Below are 19,155 nucleotides of genomic sequence, written 5' to 3' on the forward strand. Positions count from 1 at the left end.
CATAGAGAAAAATGACTTGAAGGACATCCACCAAAATGTTAACAGAAGCTATCTTTGAATGGTGAGTTTTTTCCCTGTGTCTTCTGTCTTCTTTTTTAAGAAGCAAGCCTTTATATTATAATCTGAAAACAATGTTATATTTCAAAAAGTTAATATAGGAATTTCTAAGGTAATGTTTCCCAAATAATAAGCGAGAACATTAGGGCCTTTATTACTGATACCTGGGTTTTACCTGGGTTATCTCCATCTTGCTAAATGTAAGAGTCTTGACTTCCCTGGGAGGGAAATGAGGAGGTAGAGGAGGATGGGATGCTGGAATAGTGGAGTGGGGAGACTGGTATCACAGCTTATCTGCCCTTCCTAGCTTGTTACATACAGAATGAGAACTGTCATATTCTCTACAAACAGAAATTTGGATCAGTAATTAAAAAGAGGCAACAAGAACTTCCATTTCTTTACTTTTTGAGAGAAATGAGGGAAAGATGAGATCCAAAGCCAGTGTGCAGGAATTAATCTTAGAAAAGTGGAGGTATACCTTTTTTTAGTGTTAGTTGGAGGGATGGAGGAAAAGATGGGTGAAGTGGTAGCTAAATGAGTATGTGCCCAGGGTACCTGGCTGGCTCAGCATGCAACTCTTGATCTCAGGGTTGTAAGCTTGAGCCCCATGTTGGGTGTAAAGTACTTAAAATATTAAAAAAAAAAAAAAAAAGAGTACCTGCCTATAGCAGAAGGTAAACTTTCAGGAGAAGGGTACAAGGTAGTGCTGTAAAATATACACGTTATATATATGTGATACAATATGTATTATATGCAATTATAAATAGTTTGGATGTGTGTGTATATGTGTATGCATATATTTGTGTGTGTGCATATTTCCTAGCTTTATCTGCTAAGAAGCCCAGAAGCTCTGATACCTCAGGAGCAATGAGTAAAATAAGCACTTAGATCTTGACTTCTAAATACCATCCTACAATAAAAAGAAACAAGGCTCTGTGGAAAAAAGGCTATATACAGAGCTGGGGCAGGGCATATCAAAGATGAACCTGGAACATCTTCCTGTTCCACAAAGTAAGGAATGCCAAATAAATGACAGGGATGTGTCAAAGGGACACAGAAACCATGCTGAAAACTTCCTACTAGCTAATTAGAAATAACCTAAATATCAAAATAAAAATTGATGGATTAAAACTCCATGAAAAAAATAGGAAACCATGAATAAATATGTAAATGAGAGATGTAAAAGCACTTTCTCATAGCAGCCAACAAATAGAAAAAGAACAACCAAGGACAATGAGCAACAGCTCATCACCATCTGACAATGATCACAGTGTGGTTAATCCAAGTGGAAACTGTTTTCTGTGGTAATTCTGACAGAAATGTAGAACTTGAGTCTCATAATGAGGGACTATCAGTTTTAAGAAATTCCATAAAAATAAATACATAAAGAAAAATGATTTGAAGGACATCCACCAAAATGTTAACAGAGGCTATCTATCTTTGAGTGGTGAGTTGAGAGTCATCCTACAACACATATGGTCTGCACACTTCAATAAAAACAGTTGCAGAAATGGAAAATCCTGGTAAAGGGATATGGAGTTCTTTATAGTATTCTAGTAACTTTTCTTAAAGTTATTTCAACATCAATTATTTTTAAAATTCTTTCATAGTGCACCAATTAAGGAACATATTAATTTTAAGAAATTTAAGTAGTCCAAAACCAGCAAATTTCTTCCTTCAAACAATTCTACTGGCTAAAGCAAATGCATCTAAGATAATAGCATTAGGTGAAATGGTAACTGTGGGATCTACAGATTAAAAAAAAAAATCAATTTTATTTCTATATACTAGAAATCAGCAATTGGAAAACAGTACCATTTACAATAATAATAAATACATGAAATAACTAGAGATAAATTTAACACAACATGTATAAAACCTCTACACTGAACCACAGAACACTGATGAAAGAAATTAAAAACTCAAATAGAAATATATGCCATGTTCTTAGATCAGAAGACTTAATACTGTTAAATCAATTCTCTCACAATTTAATACAATCATCAGCAAAATCCCAGCAGACTTCTACACAAATGTTTTTGACATCTTTATTCACAATAGCTTAAAACTGGAAACCCAAATGTCCACCAACAGGTGAGGAGACAGACAAAAAGTGGTGTATCCAAACAATGGAATACTATTCAGCAAAAATATTATAATAATGAACTACTGATTGGCTCTTGAACAATATGGGAGTTATGAATGCTGACCCCATGTGTAGTGAAAAATGCATGTGTAATGTTTGACTCCCCAAAATCTTACCTACTAATAAAAGCTTATTGTGGACTGGAAGCCTTAGTGACTAACACTAACAGGTGATTAACATATAGTCTATGTTGTTTGTATTATATGCTATATTCTTTACAATAAAGCTAGAGAGAAAAATATTAAGAAAATCATAAGGAAAATAGATTTTTACAGCACCGTAATGTAAAACATCCATGTAAGCGGGCCTACATAATTCAAGCCATGTTGTTTAGGAGTCAACTGTGTTTGATAACATGAATAAATCTCAAAATCAGGACACTTAAAGAGGCCAGGTAAAAAAAAGTATATATGATTTCATTAATAAAGATTTCTAGAAAATGCAAATTAACATATAGAAAAAGATTGGCACTTGTCTGAGCTGGGACTAGAAGAACTGCAGAAGGGCATAAGGAGTCTTCTAGAGGACAATGGATATAAACCAGTATCTGTATGGCAGTGATGGTGCTTTCACACAACTGACAAAGGTCACCAAGTAAGTTATACACTTTAAATACAGGTGACTATTTGTAAATTATACCTCAACAAGGTTTAAAATGTAACTAATTGGGATGCCTGGGTGGCTCAGTGGTTGAGCATCTGCCTTTGGCTCAGGGCGTGATTGTGGGGTCCTGGGATCAAGTCCCACATCACACTCCCTGGGGGAAGCCTGCTTCTCCTCTGCCTATGTCTCTGCCTTTCTCTCTGTGTCTCTCATGAATAAATAATTTTTAAAAATTAAAAAAAAATTGATTAAAAATAATACATAAAAGAATAAAAAATAGTAATATATCACTGGAAACCTATTAAAATGGCTAAAATTTAAAAAGTCTGATAATGCCAAGTGTTAGCAACTGGAACTCTCCTATATTGCCAGTGGGAGTGGAAAATAGAACCACCACTTGGGAAAAGTTTGGCAGATTTGTATACTGTTAAACGTATACCTACCCAGTGACAGAACAATTCCATTTCTAGGTATTTACTCAAGAGAAATGAGAACACTGTCTACACATGTGTATGGAATGTTCACAGCAGCCTAATTAATAATCGCCAAATATTGGAAACAACCCAAATGGCCATCAATAAAAGAATGGATAAACAAACTGTGTATCCTTATTCATATAAGGAATACTATTCAGCAATAAAAAAGAATAGGCTACTGATACATTACATTGACTGAAAGAAGCCAGAGACAAAAGTGTACCCTGTATGATTTTATTTCTATGAAATTATAGAAAAGGCAAAACAATCTATATCAACAGAAAACAGACCAGAAATTGCATGGGATTGGGACCTGGGGGCAGGGATTAACTGCAAAGGGGCACAAAGGAACTTTTTTGAGTGTGAAGAAAATTTTCTCTATTGTTATGATGATTACACAGATGTGTACATTTGTTAAAACTCAAACTATGGGCAGCTCGGGTGGCTCAGCTGTTTAGTGCTGCCTTCAGCCCAGGGTGTGATCTTGGAGACCTTGGATCGAGTCCTACATCAGGCTACCTGCATGGAGCCTGCTTCTCCCTCTGCCTGTGTCTCTGCCTCTCTCTCTCTCTCTCTCTCTCTCTCTCTCTGTGTCTCTCATGAATAAATAAATAAAAATTCCAAAAAAAAAAAAAAAAACCTCGAACTATTTACTTGACATTGTGTACATATGATTGTACATTATACCTGAATAAAGCTGATTTTTAAAAAGCGTGTGTACTGAGCAAAAGCAATTAGATACTGGCAAAACAAATCCATGGTAACAGAAATCAAACTAATCAACTGTGATGAAATCAGAATAGTGGTAACTTTTTGTTGTGGTAGGGACAATAATAGAAAAAGAATAACCGGGATCCCTGGGTGGCGCAGCGGTTTGGCGCCTGCCTTTGGCCCAGGGCGCGATCCTGGAGACCCGGGATCGAATCCCACATCAGGCTCCCGGTGCATGGAGCCTGCTTCTCTCTCTGCCTGTGTCTCTGCCTCTCTCTCTCTCTCTGTGACTATCATAAATAAATAAAAATTAAAAAAAAAAAAAAAAAGAATAACCTTTCAGGAGTAAAAGAAATATGTTAAATCTTGATTTAAAGTACTTATCAAAACTGTTATGTTTAAGGATTATGCATTTAACAAAACAAACAAATAAAACAGAAATGGACTCATGACACAGGAAACAAAGTGTTGGCTACCAGAATAGGGAAGGGGTGGAGGCAGATAAAATAGAGGAAGAGAATTAACAGGTACAAACTTCTAGTCATAAAATAGTTGAGTTGTGGGATGAAATGTACAGCATAGGGAGCATAATCAATCAACGGTAGTAACTTTCTATACAATGACAAATGGTAACTAGACTTATGGGGATCTTTTTGTAATGTATAAAAATATTGAATCACTATCATGTACATCTCAAACTAACAGGATATTGTATGTCAATTGTACTTAAATACAAAAAAGATTTGTGCATTTAATAATATGTAATTATACCTCAATAAAAGTGAAAGAGGAAAAAATAACCTGAACCATGATGTCCCAAACCTGGTCTTCTTTCATCATGCCATCCACTTGCATCAGGATACTAGAACTTAAGTATCATCTTTACACCTTCCTTTCTCCTACCCCTAACCTCCAGATATAATTAATCATTATGGATTTTAATCCAGCAAACTGATCCAGTAGTCAGAATAAACTTTCCAAAATTCAAAATGGTTATGTTCATACTTGTGTTTGAGTATGGACACTTCCTATTACCTAATTCTTATTGCCCTTGGTATAACGACACAATTCTTTCACATGGTCTAAAGGTGCTACATGGACTGGCACCCACCTCTCCAGCTTAATCCCACATTCCTCTCACTTCTGCTCTCTGTGCTCAATCCACACTGGCATTCTTTCAACCTTTACTATTTTCCATGCTTTCTCCAGCTACAGGGACTCTGCAGACTGTTCCCTCTGGCTAAAACACAGTTCCTCCTGATGAACTCCTGCTAATACTTCAGTTCAGGTGACATTTCTTTAGCAAAGCCTTCCTTGCTTGACCAGACCAAATCCACTTAATAGAAACGTAAAAGAACTTGATACCTCTCCTTCTTAGCACAACTGCAATTTTTCATTTGTTGGTCCAACTGATGTTTAATCATAGATTATCTTTCTTCCAGAGTATAAACCTCATGAGGACAGAGAATGTGTCTTGTTTTGTTCTCCATAATATTCCTGTACCAAATACAGTGCTTCATACATAGCATGTATTTAAAGATTTTATTTTATTTATTTTTAAATATAATCTCTATTCCTAGTGTGGGGCTCAAACTCATGACCTCGACATCAAGAGTTTCACACTCTTTCCACTGAGCCAGCCAGGCACCCCTGTACCAGGTATTTAAATATTTATTGAATAAGTTCATAATCAGCTCTCTGATGCTTTTGGTTTATTTTCCCAGTGTTTCATCTAGAGATGGCCAAAAAATGTTTGATCTTCAAGTTGTAGCTGCAGCACTGTCAACATTGTCACCTTTAAAAATGAACTTGTTAGAGATGCTTGGGTGGCTCAGCGGTTGACTGTGTATACCTTTGGCTCAGGGCCTGATCCCAAGGTCCAGGATCGAGTCCCACATTGGGCTCCCTGTGGTTAACCTGCTTCTCCCTCTGCCTATGTCTCTGCCACTCTCTCTGTGTCTCTCGTGAATAAATAAAAATCTTTTGAAAAAATAAATAAAAATAAAAATGAACTTGTTAAAGCCTCAAATGATAATGTACACGCTTTCTCATCAAAGTAAAGCAAAAATACAGAAAACATTCCGTAAGATATTTCAGCATTTAAAAATTTGTATTGGACTGACCTGCTTTCATCAAAACCAGTAACACGATCAGCTGTTTTCTGAGTCTTTCTGGTAAGAAATAACGGAGCAACTTTCATTTTCCCTTAGAAAAATAAATACTTAGGTTAGTGCCAATGTTTATCATCTCTACTTACCTCCAGCTACTTTCAAATTATAGCTCTACTTTCTTAAACTTAAAAAATAAATAAATAAATAAATAAATAAATAAATAAATAAATAAATAACTCTTTACTTTTAACTTAAAAAACTTTTTAATTTTAAAAATTTCTATATAAAAAAAATAGCTCTACTTTTTTTAACTAAAAAAATACCTTTTAAATTTTAAAAATTTCTATATAATGATCTGGTCTCCCAATATCATTATCAGAATTTCCTGGAAATCTTTTTTTAACTACAGATTCCCACACCCACCTAAAGAGATTCTCAGTCAATATGCCTAGGGAAGGACCTAAAGATTTAAGGACTTTTTAATTTATTCTGATGATTTTGATAGTCTGTCAGATATAGGAACCTCTAACTTAATGAGGCTAAATAGAAATTCAAGAACCTAAATGTACAAAATCACCTTTATAAAACTCTACACTACACTATAATTTTACTTATTAAATAAAAATACTTAATATAAAGTTTATACCATATAAGACAAGGAATTAAATTAAAATGACAGCATTCAGAGCAATATAATCCCTCTGAAACATTCTAATGTTCATCATAAGCATTATCAAGTTTGATTACCAGGTACATTTTTAGGAATCTTGTTTAGTTTTTTTCCTAGCACATCATTCAGACACTGAAGCTTCTTCTGATTTTTCTCAGGTTGCTTTAAAGAAGTATGATCTGAATCGATTATTATTAAAGAATCCTAGGACAGAATAAGAAAACCATTTTAAAAATACGTCATATACTTGATGTTTTAAAATTTCAAAAGGAGGGGATCCCTGGGTGGCGCAGCGGTTTAGCGCCTGCCTTTGGCCCAGGGCACAATCCTGGGGACCCGGGACCGAATCCCACGTCAGGCTCCCAGTGCGTGGAGCCTGCTTCTCCCTCTGCCTATGTCTCTGCCTCTCTCTCTCTCTGTGTGACTATCATAAATTAAAAAAAAAAAAAAAAAAAAAAAATTTTCAAAAGGATTATGGTGCTAGTAGCCATAGGTAAGACAATGACATTAGCAGCAGCTGCAAATACCTCTCCATCAGACATTACCTGACTGATATGGGGAACATATAAGTGACATCAACCCAAGTGACATCACATAGGTTCACATACTGAAGAGTAGATTTATTATGATCATGGGTCTTCTTTTTAAAAAAAGCAACCAGGGAATCCCTGGGTGGCTCAGTGGTTTAGCGCCTGCCTTTGGCCCAGGGGGCAATCCTGGAGTCCCGGGATTGAGTCCCACATCAGGCTCCCCGCATGGAGCCTGCTTCTCCCTCCTCCTGTGTCTCTGCCTCTCTATGTCTATCCTAAATAAATGAATCTTTGAAAAAAATAATAATAAAAAATAAAAATAAAAGAAGCAACCAAAATACTTTATTCCAGATAAAAGAATCAAAATGACCAAGCTATAAAAATTCTAGCTATATTCTTTGAGAGCCATACACCCTATAAATGTATTAGATGAAGTCTAGATGAAGTCTGATGTTTTCATGTTGTCAGCCTATATTTACTGAGCATCTACTATATGTCAGGCACTGGGAGTACAAAGATGAAACAAGACTTGGCTTCAAGGTTATACCAGGGTTTATGGGACAAAGGGAGAGCTAATCTGTAAGTAGGTAGTTCCATATAAAACAGTATGGTGAGAGCAATACTAACCAAAATACAAAAAAAACATAGAAGTATATATAGGGGAGGAAACTACCTGTCTTGTAGGCATCAGCAAAGCTTTCAAGAGGAGTCATTATTAATAGCCAAAAAGTGGAAGCAACCCAAATCTCCATGAACTGATGAATCAGTAAATAAAATGTAATATATCCATACAATGGGGTATTATTTGGCAATATAAATAAATAAATAAATAAATAAATAAATAAATATGAAATATTGATGCTACAACATGGATGAACCTTGAGAACATTATGAGTGAAAGAAACCAAACACAAAGGACCATATATGGTATGTATGTTACCATTTATATGAAATGTTCAGAGTAGGCAAATCTCTAGAGATAGGAAGTGGAGGGATCCCTGGGTGGCGCAGCAGTTTAGCGCCTGCCTTTGGCCCAGGGCGCGATCCTGGAGACCCGGGATTGAATCCCACGTCGGGCTCCCGGTGCATGGAGCCTGCTTCTCCCTCTGCCTGTGTCTCTGCCTCTCTCTCTCTCTCTCTCTCTCTCTCTGCGTGTGTGTGTGTGTGTGTGTGTGTGTGTGTGACTATCATAAATAAATACAAGTTAAAAAAATAATAAAAATAAATAAAAAATAAAGGGAGCCACCTAGGCGTCCCAAGCATCTAACAAAAAAAAAAAAAAAAGAGATAGGAAGTAGATTGATTGGCTACAGCTGGGGGAAGAGAGATTGGGAAGTGACGGCTAAGAGGAATGAGGGCTCTTTTTGAGGTAATAAAATGTTCTAAAATTGTGGTAATGGATGTACTACTCTAAATATATTAAAAGCCAATGAATTATACACTTTAAATAGTGGATCGTATGGTATGTGATTTATATCTCTATAATAAAGCTGGTTTTTAAAAAAACAGGAGGTGTTAGCATTTAGTAGGACTTAATGTTTGAGTAGCAATGCTTTATGTAGAAAAGAATATTTGGAATGTGCATTTCAAGCTGAGACTACAAAATGAAAAAAAGTAAAAAATTACACCATTTGGGGAGGAATGAATAATTTAGTGTGACTAGAGCAAATACTGTTTATATGAGGAAGGGGGTTGTTTTGAGGAAAGGGAAGAGCTAATTCAGCCTATAAAGGATCTTGAATGACTTGATAAGCATTCAGACTGTATTCTGCAGGCAAAGAGCCAAAAGCTTCTAAAACAGAACTGAAAATGATATTCTTTCTACCACCTCAAGGGTTTCTTACAAATCTACCCTATAACTTTATAATGACTTCCTTCTCCCACTCCAAGCAGAATAGAACAGAATTCATACCAATTAATATTTTTAATACTTACTTCTGTTTCTGACAATTCTGTCCTTTCAGGAAGTGTCTGATGTCTAGATGAACGTCTCAAGGGTGTCACTATTTCTTCAGTAGCTTTTGACCTACTAATGTGTAAAGCTTTTGCTTTTTCAACCAATTGTTTTGCTTTTGATAGATTTTTTGAAGCACTGCTTACCTAAACAAAAATTTGAAATATTAGTTTAGGTCAGTGGCAAATATTTTAGATTTAACAATAAAAAATTTTTTTAAAAGGCAAAACTTTGGAGAGTAAAAAAGGTCGGTGGTTGCCAGGAGTAAAGTGAGGAGAAAGGGATGAACAGACAAAGCATAGAGGATTTTTAAGGGAGTGATATCATACTACATATATGATACTATAATGGTGGATACACGTCATGATACATCTAATCCCAGAGAATATATAACACTAAGAGTGAACCCTAATGTAAACTACAGACTCTGGGTAACAATCTGCTAATGCAGGTTTATCAATTGTAACAAATGTATTATTCTGGTATTAATAATACCAGAATAATTATTATTCTGGGATAATATGCAGTGTGGATACAGGAGATATATGGGAAATCTTGGTATCTTCCATTCAGTTTTGCTGTGAACCTAAAATTGTTCTAAAAAATAAAATCCATTTAAAAAATATATATATATAAAACTACAATCACAAATCATATTAAATAAAAGACAAAGTTACTCAAATCTTAGCAAGGAAGTTAAATTAAATGTGTCCAGTTATACTTAGTTTGACTTAATTTCTAACTAGAAATTTATTCAGATAAATATAATTACATTTGTGGAAAACACCCAGAGAGATGTCTGTTATTAGATGTCTGTATGGATTAGAATTGTTGGTTATTTTCCCATCATCTTCATGACATCTTTCTTTTAGTCGCCTTTAAGGTGAATCCATTGGAGAAAGGCTGAAAAGGTACTGAGCACGGAAAACAACACTAGACAAGAATAAAGTCTAGCCTTTACGACTGACTTTGTCACTGATGTACTGACTTTGTGCATTTAAATATTATCTTCCGGACAATGTGCTTTCCATATTCTGAGTTCTACAGGCTTTTTTGTTTAGGTTAAAAACATTCAGGGGCACCTGGGTGGCTCAGCAGGTTAAGCATTGGACTCTTGATTTCAGCTCAGATCATGATCTCAGGGTCCTGAGATCGAGTCCTGAGTCAGGCTCTGCAATCAGCTTGGAGTTTGTGCTTGTCCCTCCCCCCCCCCCCCCCCCCCCCCCCCCCCGCTCACTCTCTCTCTCTCTCAAATACATAAATAAAATCTTAAAAAAAAAAAAAAAAAGAAGTGGGTTACTCCCAGAGTAGGAAATGAAACATTTTCACCTTTAATTTTATACAAGTGCTTGCTGTTTTTTAAAACCTTAAGAAGTTTTTAAAAAACCATAGAAAAGGGATCCCTGGGTGGCGCAGCGGTTTGGCGCCTGCCTTTGGCCCAGGGCGCGATCCTGGAGACGCGGGATCGAATCCCACATCAGGCTCCCGGTGCATGGAGCCTGCTTCTCCCTCTGCCTATGTCTCTGCCTCTCTCTCTCTCTCTGTGACTATCATAAATAAATAAAAATTAAAAAAAAAAAAAAAAACCATAGAAAAGCGCAGGGATGGATATTCAAAATACATGTAAGGTTAGGAAAACAAAGATTTACTTCTGTACAGTAGAGCAATAGATTTCTGTTGTTCTGCTACCAAAATTTTTGGCAGCCTGATGAAACCTTATAAATTCATATTCAAAATAATTTTCCTAAATTTAAATTAACAACTCAACTACTGAAACAAACTGTTACACAAAAAGATGTTTTAATGAATGTGTGGAAGGAAAAAAACACACATAAGCATTTTGGCAAGTAATCCTGCTATTGCTTAAAGTCTTTTTTAAGTTATTTTTTTCTTTTTTAAAAAAGGCTTTATTTATTTATTTATTTGAGGTGGGGGGAAGGAGAGGGAGAGAGAATTTCCAGCTGACTTCTCACTTAGCACAGAGCCCCACCTGGGGCTTAATCTCTCAACCCTGAGATCATGACCTGAGCAGAAACCAAGAGTTGGATGCTTAACTGACTGAGCCACCCAGGTGTCCCAGTTATTTTTTTCTGATAAAAGTTTTTAAAAGTTCATGTTTATTTAAAAAAACAGAAAACAGGGGCACCTGGGTGTCTCAGTGGTTGAGTGTCTGCCTTCGGCTCAGGTGGTGATCCCAGGGTCCTGGGATCGAGTCCCACATCAGGCTCCCTGTGGGAAGCCTGCTTCTCCCCTCTGCCTGTATCTCTGCCTCTGTGTCTCTCATGAATAAATACATAAAAATCTTTAAAAAAATAAACAGAAAACAGAAAAATAAAGAAAATTAAAACCAACCATAATCCTATCACCTCAAAAATAGTCATTTCCAACATCCTAATTTCTGACCTAGCCATTCATTCTCCCAGCCTTACTTGGTTACTCCTGACTACATCAGAAACTTGTCTCTTGATAGCACTTACTATCTTCTCCCTGTTTGTCAGTCTCTACTCCATCCACCCAGCTTGGATTGCACTGTATACCACTTCAACTACTCTTAAAAATGTTCTCACTTCTAAAAAAAAAAAAAAAAAAAAAAAAAAAAAAAAATGTTCTCACTTCTTTTGGCTCCACTGTACTTCAAAAAAGGGTTAAATATTTACTTTATGAGATTAATGATGAGTACTAAGCCTAGTGCCTGGAATTTGATAAGCAGTCAAAAAACATGATAGCTGTTAAATAACAACAAAAGAGACACCAATCTTCTGTAGCAGTGGTATTCACCTAAGGATTATGTCACAATCACCTTGGGAGCTTTTCAACACACACATACCTGTACCTACTTACCCTAAAGAGAATCCAATTCTCTCATGGTAGAAATAAGCAGATTAGTCTGTAAAAGCAGCTAAATTATTCTTAAATATCCTACCTTTTCCTTTAGGGAAATGGTTTTCAATGGGGCAGGGGGTGGATTTGTTTCCTTCTCGGGGATATTTGTAATGTGTGGTGACATTGTGTGGTTGTCATAACCAGGGTAGCTGGAGAACTACTGGCATCTCATGGGTAGAGGCCTGGATTATTGCTAAACATCCTACAATACACAAGCAGTCCCCTGTAACAAAGAATTATCCAGCCAAAATGTCAACAGTACCAGGGTTTTTAGACCTGTACCAGAGTTACAGACTCTACTTTTTGGCCTTTGATCTATAGAAATAAACAAAAACTCAATCACAACCTATAAGCAGTCTTAAGGAAAATTATTAGATGTAATTTCTACCAAGAAAACTTTTTAAAGATTTTACTTATTTATTTTAGAGAAACAGAATGAGAGGGAGTGAAAGAGTGCACAAGTGCAGGGAGGGGCAGGAAGAGAGAGACAAGCAGGCTCAGGACTCAGAGCCTGACTCAAGGTTCAGTATCATAATACTGAGATCATGACCTGAGCTAAGCTAAGGGTTAGACATTTGGCATTCCAAGAAAACTTTTTCTAATTATACTGTCCTTATCAACCGTTTTCATCTCACAATAAGATATGCTGACTGCTTAAAAAACTAGCCAAAGGAATAGAAAAATAGTGAATAATAATATGCAGCTGTAGTCAACATAACCAATCTATAAAATATGTGACTCTTCTTTGAGCATATTACTTCTACTAGTAATCGTTTTAGGAAACAGAATACCACTTACAGGACCCTCTAATATTTCAATTACCTTTCTAGTCTGAGAAGTAAAATCTCCATCAGTTGCTTCAGATTTCTCGCATCTTTTCTTAGATTTTCTCTTAGATTTTTTGGGAGTACTAATTCTGGTGAATTTCATTCTGGGGGAAAAAAAGATTTTCGGAAACATTCTCATGATTATGTGTCAGAATTTCAATTAAATACAGAAAAGAACCAACTAGGGCTCAAATTTCTGGACATTTCTTTTTTTTTTTTTTTTTTTTTTTTGGACATTTCTTAAAAACATTTCTTAAAAACAAAAATACTCCTTATTAGTTTCTAATAAGGAGTACTAATGAAAAGTAAGCCAAACTCAAAGCTAAACTCAAAGCTAAAATATAAAATGTTTCCTTTTAGAAATCATAAACTTTACAGAAAATTACCTCCTAAGATCATTCTTCCACTGGCCAAAACCAGCATGAAAGTATATACCTCATAGTACACGGCTCAGTTTACCCAAGAAATAAAACTCTGACTTATTTTTAATCTTAAGTTTGTTAGATGCACAAAATTCCTATTTGAAAAATATTTCCCTAGGGAATTAGTAACTGTTGTAATGGTTTGAAATCATGTAAAATACATCTAGATTTCTTCTGAAATCATGCTTGACTTTAAATTAAATGTGGAAAATAAACAGCATTTTTTAAACTTTTTTGTTTCTCATAAATCTGCTGTGTTCTAGAAAAAATAATACTCTCCAATGCTTTACGTATTTTCCTTCCCAGCTAATAATGTATGCAGATACTGAGAACTTCAGAACAAAAACAAAACTTTACCTAATAGGGCTCTCTGAGTCAGATGGTACTGTTATTAATTCTGCTGTATATAAGCTATGCTTTTCTGGCAAGTTGGCTGCTTTTGGAGTGGAGGTCTTTGCTGGACTACCATCTTCAGAATCAGTACCACTAATGACTATTGCTGTAGGTGTACTGCTGGTTCTTACAGATCTTCTGGTTGACTTGGGTGTGGAAACATTTACCAAACTGTCTTCAGCTTCAACTTTAGAATGTATAACCATATCCTTAACTGGTATGCTGATTTTTCTTGAAGACTTCTTGTTACACAGAGAGGAAATCTTTAGATGGTCATCATTTGCTAAATCTTTGTAAGTAAGACTTTCACAGTTCAATAATATACTGTTTTTGAAAATTTCTGTTTTCTTTTGTCTTAAACTCATTCTAAGCCTATTTTGATTCTGTTTATCTTTTAAGGAAAAAGTTGTTGCTTTCTTCTGAGTATTTCCCTGTCTATTTTCACCTGGAATAGTACCAGTATCCAACATTTTCTTACCCCTTTTCTTCAGCTTTTTACTTTTCTCCTTAGGAAAACTTCCTTTATCAGTATGTGACTGTGAATTTGAAACCACTTGAATATTAGGATTTTCCATGATTTTTTTAGAATTATTGTCTCTTCCTTCCTCATTTACAGATTTTTCATTGAGCTCTTTCTGCTTATCAGAAGACTTTCTGACTCCATTTTTAAGCACATCTGATGCTGGCTGTCTAAATGCTTTCATAAACTGCTGTCTTTCCTCTAGAGTGCATTTTGGTTTCACAGCTTCAGAATTTCCAGTTTCCAACACCGCCAATTCTAATTCTTCTTCCTGTATAACAACATTAGATTTTCTTTTCTGAACAGTCTGCTCACTCTCAGGATCGGACAGACTATTTTCCATTTCCAACTGCTTTTGTTTCAGGAAAATTGAGGGTATTTTCCTTGTCTTTCTGGGGGGAACAGGATGAACCTGTGCAAGAACAGTAACTGTCTTATAGCGTACATGTTGGGAAATTTCACAGGTTTCTGGGTCACTTATACAACCACTTTTGACCATCTCTTCAACCGTTTCAGAAGGAATACAAATTGACACTGTAGAGTCTGGTATGTGTTCTACTGTGTTTTCCTTGTGACTTTTTAGAAATTCCTCATATGAGACAGTAATTGTATTATCATTTAAGTGGGCTGTTTTAGTTATATCACCTCTAGAGTCTGCATCATTTGCAGTACTCTTGATCTCATTAGTTAGGGAAGGCATGATCTGTTTCCCATCTTTACCATCTTTTTGAAGATTTAGTTCCTCTGCCAATGGTAAGCTGTCAGATAGATCTATTATATCTCTGTGCTTCCTTTTTCTCATTTTTTTGCAATCATTTTTTGTGATCCCTTGTTTAGGATTCACTTTCTTAGAGCTTTTTATGGAGGTCATAGTACTTGACTGCTTTTTGATATCTTGAATACTTTGTGCAAGTTTCTTGTAGAGTAAAGCAGAAGTACTACTTTCTACAAAATCATTATTTAGACTAGAGTCTTCTTTGCTATCATCACTACTAATTTTAACCGGAGATTCATTTTCAGTTTTAACATTATTTAGTTGATGAGATAAATTAACTCTCTTTCCTCTCTTCTTAAATTCTATGTTTGAAAACATTTCCAAAGGTGTTTTACAGTCTTTGCCACTGTCAGCAGACAATGGTGCTGAGGACTTTTTCTTGCACTCTTTTGCTGATTGTGTCTTTTCATTTGTGGGAGAAGTCTTTCTAAAATAATCCAGAATATTGCTGGATTTTGGTGGAGAGAAAACACTCTCTCCAGTCTTCCCAACTGGTGATAAATATTTTGTAATTGTTTTGCAGGAAGATCTCTCATCATCTTTCCTTCGTTTTTTGCATGCCTATCAGTTTAAGAGGAAAAAAAAAGCGCTTATTTCAAGCAAAGTAACACAAAACATAAATTGTAAACATGGATCTAATATTTTACCTAAATTGATTTAAAAAAGGAAGGCTCCCTTAGGTAATGAACCTGATATATTAGGAAAAAAGAGCTTTAAAATTAAACCTACATTCAAATCTCAATATCACATCAAGTCATACACTTATAACTCATGTATTTTACTTTATATATGCTTCAATAAAAAGTTTCAAGGCTACTACACATATGCACAAAGGTGTTCATTTCTGTTGGTCTCTGTTTACAACCTTTGAGTAGTAATACCCACGTAACACCCACCCCACAACATTTGTAACAAATACACTGCATAAAAATATGTGAAATCGGGCAGCCCGGGTGGCTCAGCGGTGGCTCAGCGGTTTAGCGCCACCTTCGGCCCAGGGTGTGATCCTGGAGTCCCGGGATCGAGTCCCACATTGGGCTGCCTGCATGGAGCCTGCTTCTCCCTCTGCCTGTGTCTCTGACTCTCTCTCTCTCTCTCTCGAATAAATAAGAAAATAAAATCTTTTAAAAATTAAAAAAAAAAAACCTACCATCATTTAAAACAAAATACTGGAGGCACCTGGCCAGCTCAGTCAGAAGAGCGTGCGACTCTTGATCTTAGGGTTATGAATTTGAGGCCCACACTGAGTGTAGAAATTACTTTAAAAAAAAAAAAAGAAAAAGCATAAGGTAGCCAACATAATGGAATGAGTTAGAAAACCAGAAAAAGAAATAAGTATATATTTAAGAACTTGGTATATGAGAGCAGTAGCAAATAAGTTAGTGAGCAAGTAAGTAGTTAATAAATGGTATTGGGACAAATTTCTTTTTTTTTTGTGGTGGTGGGGGGACAAATTTCTAACCAGCTGGATAAATAGGAGGCAAAATAAATTAGAGATTAAAATGTTATATGTTGAAATGAAATAGTAAATGCATTAGAATAAAATGCTAATGAGCTATTAGTATTATTATTACCCTGAGATGGTATCAAAGGCATGATACCATAGGCTCTGGAGTCAGGCAGATACAATTTAAGTGCTGGCTCTGACGTCTACTAGCATGGTACCTTAAGCATTTACTTTTGACTTTTTTAAGTTTTTTTTTTTTTTTTTTTTTTTTTAAGATTTTTAAAAATTTGAGATCCCTGGGTGGCGCAGCGGTTTGGCGCCTGCCTTTGACCCAGGTCGCAATCCTGGAGACCCGGGATCGAATCCCACGTCGGGCTCCCGGTGCATGGAACCTGCTTCTCCCTCTGCCTATGTCTCTGCCTCTCTCTCTCTCTGTGACTATCATAAATAAATAAAAAATCTTTAAAAAAAGATTTTTTAAAATTTATTCACGAGAGACACGCAGAGAGAGAGGCAGAGACATAGGCAGAGAGAGAAGCAGCTCTATGCAGGGAGCCCAATGTGGGACTCGATCCCGGGACTCCAGGATCACTCCCTGGGCTGAAGGCAGACACTCAATCGCTGAGCCACCCAGGCGTCTCAACTTTTTTAAGTTTTTAAAGTAGACTCCATAGTGTGGAGCCCAACACAGGGCTTATACTTACAACCCTGAGATCAAGACCTCAGCTGAGTTCAAGAATCAGACACTTAAGGGATCCCTGGGTGACTCAGTGGCTTAGTGCCTGCCTTTGGCTTAAGGCTTGATCCTGGAGTCCCGGGATCGAGTCCCACATCAGGATTCCTGCATGGAACCTGCTTCTCCCTCTGCCCCCCTCTCTCTCTCTCCCTCTCTCTCTCTCTCTCTCTCTGTCTCTGTGTGTGTGTGTGTGTGGTGTGTGTGTGTGTGTGTGTTCCTGATGAATAAATAAAATCTTTAAAATAAAGAGTCAGACACTTGGACAACTGAGTCACCCAGGCAACCTCTTTAACTTTCTAATTTTTCTAACTTAACTTACTTTTAATTACTTTAAAAAAAATTTTATATGAGAGAGAGAGAGCATGGGGGTACAGAGGGAGAAGAAGAAGCAGACTCTCCACTGAGCAGAGAGCCCAACTTGGGGCTCAATCCCAGGGCCCCGGGATCATGACCTGGGCCAAAGGCAGATGCTTCACTGACTGAGCCACCCAGGTGCCCCACTTTTAATATTTTTTAACCTTCTTCCCTCATCCATTCATATGGATCATACAGATAATGAGAACTCATGACAGGGTTGATATTAAGCAAAATAATGTGTACAAGACTCCGACCCTTGCAATACTAAAAGGTAAGCATCATTATTATGAAATAAGACAAGCAGGGCACCAAAAGGAGAAACTGTAAGGAAAGCTTGATAAAAACTGACCATACAAAAATCAAGAACTGTCTAATTCAAGTACCATCAAGTCCTTCTTCACACCCAGGAAAGCTGAGCAACTGCCTTGATTTCGCAAACAAGTATCAGCCTAACAATTGGCAAGTTGACAAAAGTTATTCAATGATTAAAAAAAAAAAAAAAGAGTCCCAGTTAAATAAATGAGCGTACATCTTGGCTCCTTTCAAGGGCACCTGTATGCGTCTTTCAGTTAGAATGCTAGCTTGAGACGAAAAGGTGTAAAACTACAGCAGCCATCACCTTGAGCTGCTGCTACTCCAGCACTTCACGGCTTTGGAGTATCCTCACACCGACTGCTCAGTGCATTTCACTGAAACTCGGCGAATACGTAAGAACAGCAGCGTTCCCTGCTGGGTCTCCTAACCGCAGCAGCTTAGGCTCGAGGGCCATGAGAACAGACAGACGAGTTGAACTTCAAGCTAAAGTTCTGATTCCTTACGATGAGCCCAGACTTGATCCCGGGGGCCTCTGAGACCTCTCACAAGGCCAAAACGCCAGGTTCCGCCAACACTTTTTAGGACCTGGGAACGGGTCGCTCGGTGTCCTTCGAAGCCCTGACTCCGCGGGCCCGCACTCGTCTCACGGTCTCCACGGCTGTCGACCCTTCGCGACTCGGGAAGCGACAGGCTCGAGCAGTCGCGGCACGCAAGGTCACAGCCAGCTCCCTCGTCTCCCCTCCGGGACCCGGGGTCGGGATCACCGTCCACCCGCCTCCTCCGGCCAGAGACGCGCTAGCTCACCTCAATCTCGTAGTCCTTCACCGGAGGGGGAGCAGCTGCCGCCGCCATGGCCAGGACCCCCACCATGCTCCCAGCTTCCCGGAACGCCGGCTCCTAGGGCGCTGCGCGGCCGGGCCCCCTCAGCCCGGGGGCCATGGAGGCGGCCGGCTCCCGCACAGGGAGCAGCCGGGCCGCGGGGGCCGTCTCCCTCTGCCCCGCGCCCACCCGGCCGGAGCGGTCGCGGAGGCCGGGCCCAGCTCACCAGCTCCGCCGAGTCGGACGCGGGAAACGGCGGCAAGAAAGCGCGGGCTGCGAGGAGCCCGGGGCGCGGCCGGCCGGCGCGGGGGCGCCTCGACGCGGGGGGGCCCCAGGCTGAGCGCCCGGGACTTCGACCCCGGCCGGCAGAGCAGGCCGAACGCGGAGCGGACCCGCGGGCTCC

The 19,155-nt window shown here is 37.9% G+C and overlaps 1 protein-coding gene across 3 annotated transcripts in view; it reads right to left on the minus strand.

Annotated features, from left to right (window-relative positions):
* Positions 1 to 18,883, minus strand: part of ATAD5 (ATPase family AAA domain containing 5) — a 47,731-nt gene extending 28,848 nt beyond the window's left edge. For 2 of the 3 annotated variants that reach the window (XM_038548178.1, XM_038548177.1), the window contains exons 1-6: positions 18,738 to 18,883; positions 13,748 to 15,639; positions 12,964 to 13,072; positions 9,240 to 9,404; positions 6,852 to 6,978; positions 6,117 to 6,198 (exon numbers count right to left, since the gene is read on the minus strand). In XM_038548178.1, coding sequence (XP_038404106.1) covers positions 6,117 to 6,198; positions 6,852 to 6,978; positions 9,240 to 9,404; positions 12,964 to 13,072; positions 13,748 to 15,639; positions 18,738 to 18,803 — 2,441 coding nt within the window. In that variant the 5' untranslated portion in view covers positions 18,804 to 18,883. Of the gene's footprint in view, positions 1 to 6,116; positions 6,199 to 6,851; positions 6,979 to 9,239; positions 9,405 to 12,963; positions 13,073 to 13,747; positions 15,640 to 16,228; positions 16,270 to 18,737 lie in introns of those variants that run through there. The other variant, XM_038548179.1, reaches the window with a different exon arrangement.
* Between the last annotated feature and the right edge of the window lie 272 nt (positions 18,884 to 19,155).

This window comes from Canis lupus, chromosome 9 (assembly GCF_011100685.1).
Source record: "Canis lupus familiaris isolate Mischka breed German Shepherd chromosome 9, alternate assembly UU_Cfam_GSD_1.0, whole genome shotgun sequence".
NCBI classification, from domain to species: Eukaryota; Metazoa; Chordata; class Mammalia; order Carnivora; family Canidae; genus Canis; species Canis lupus.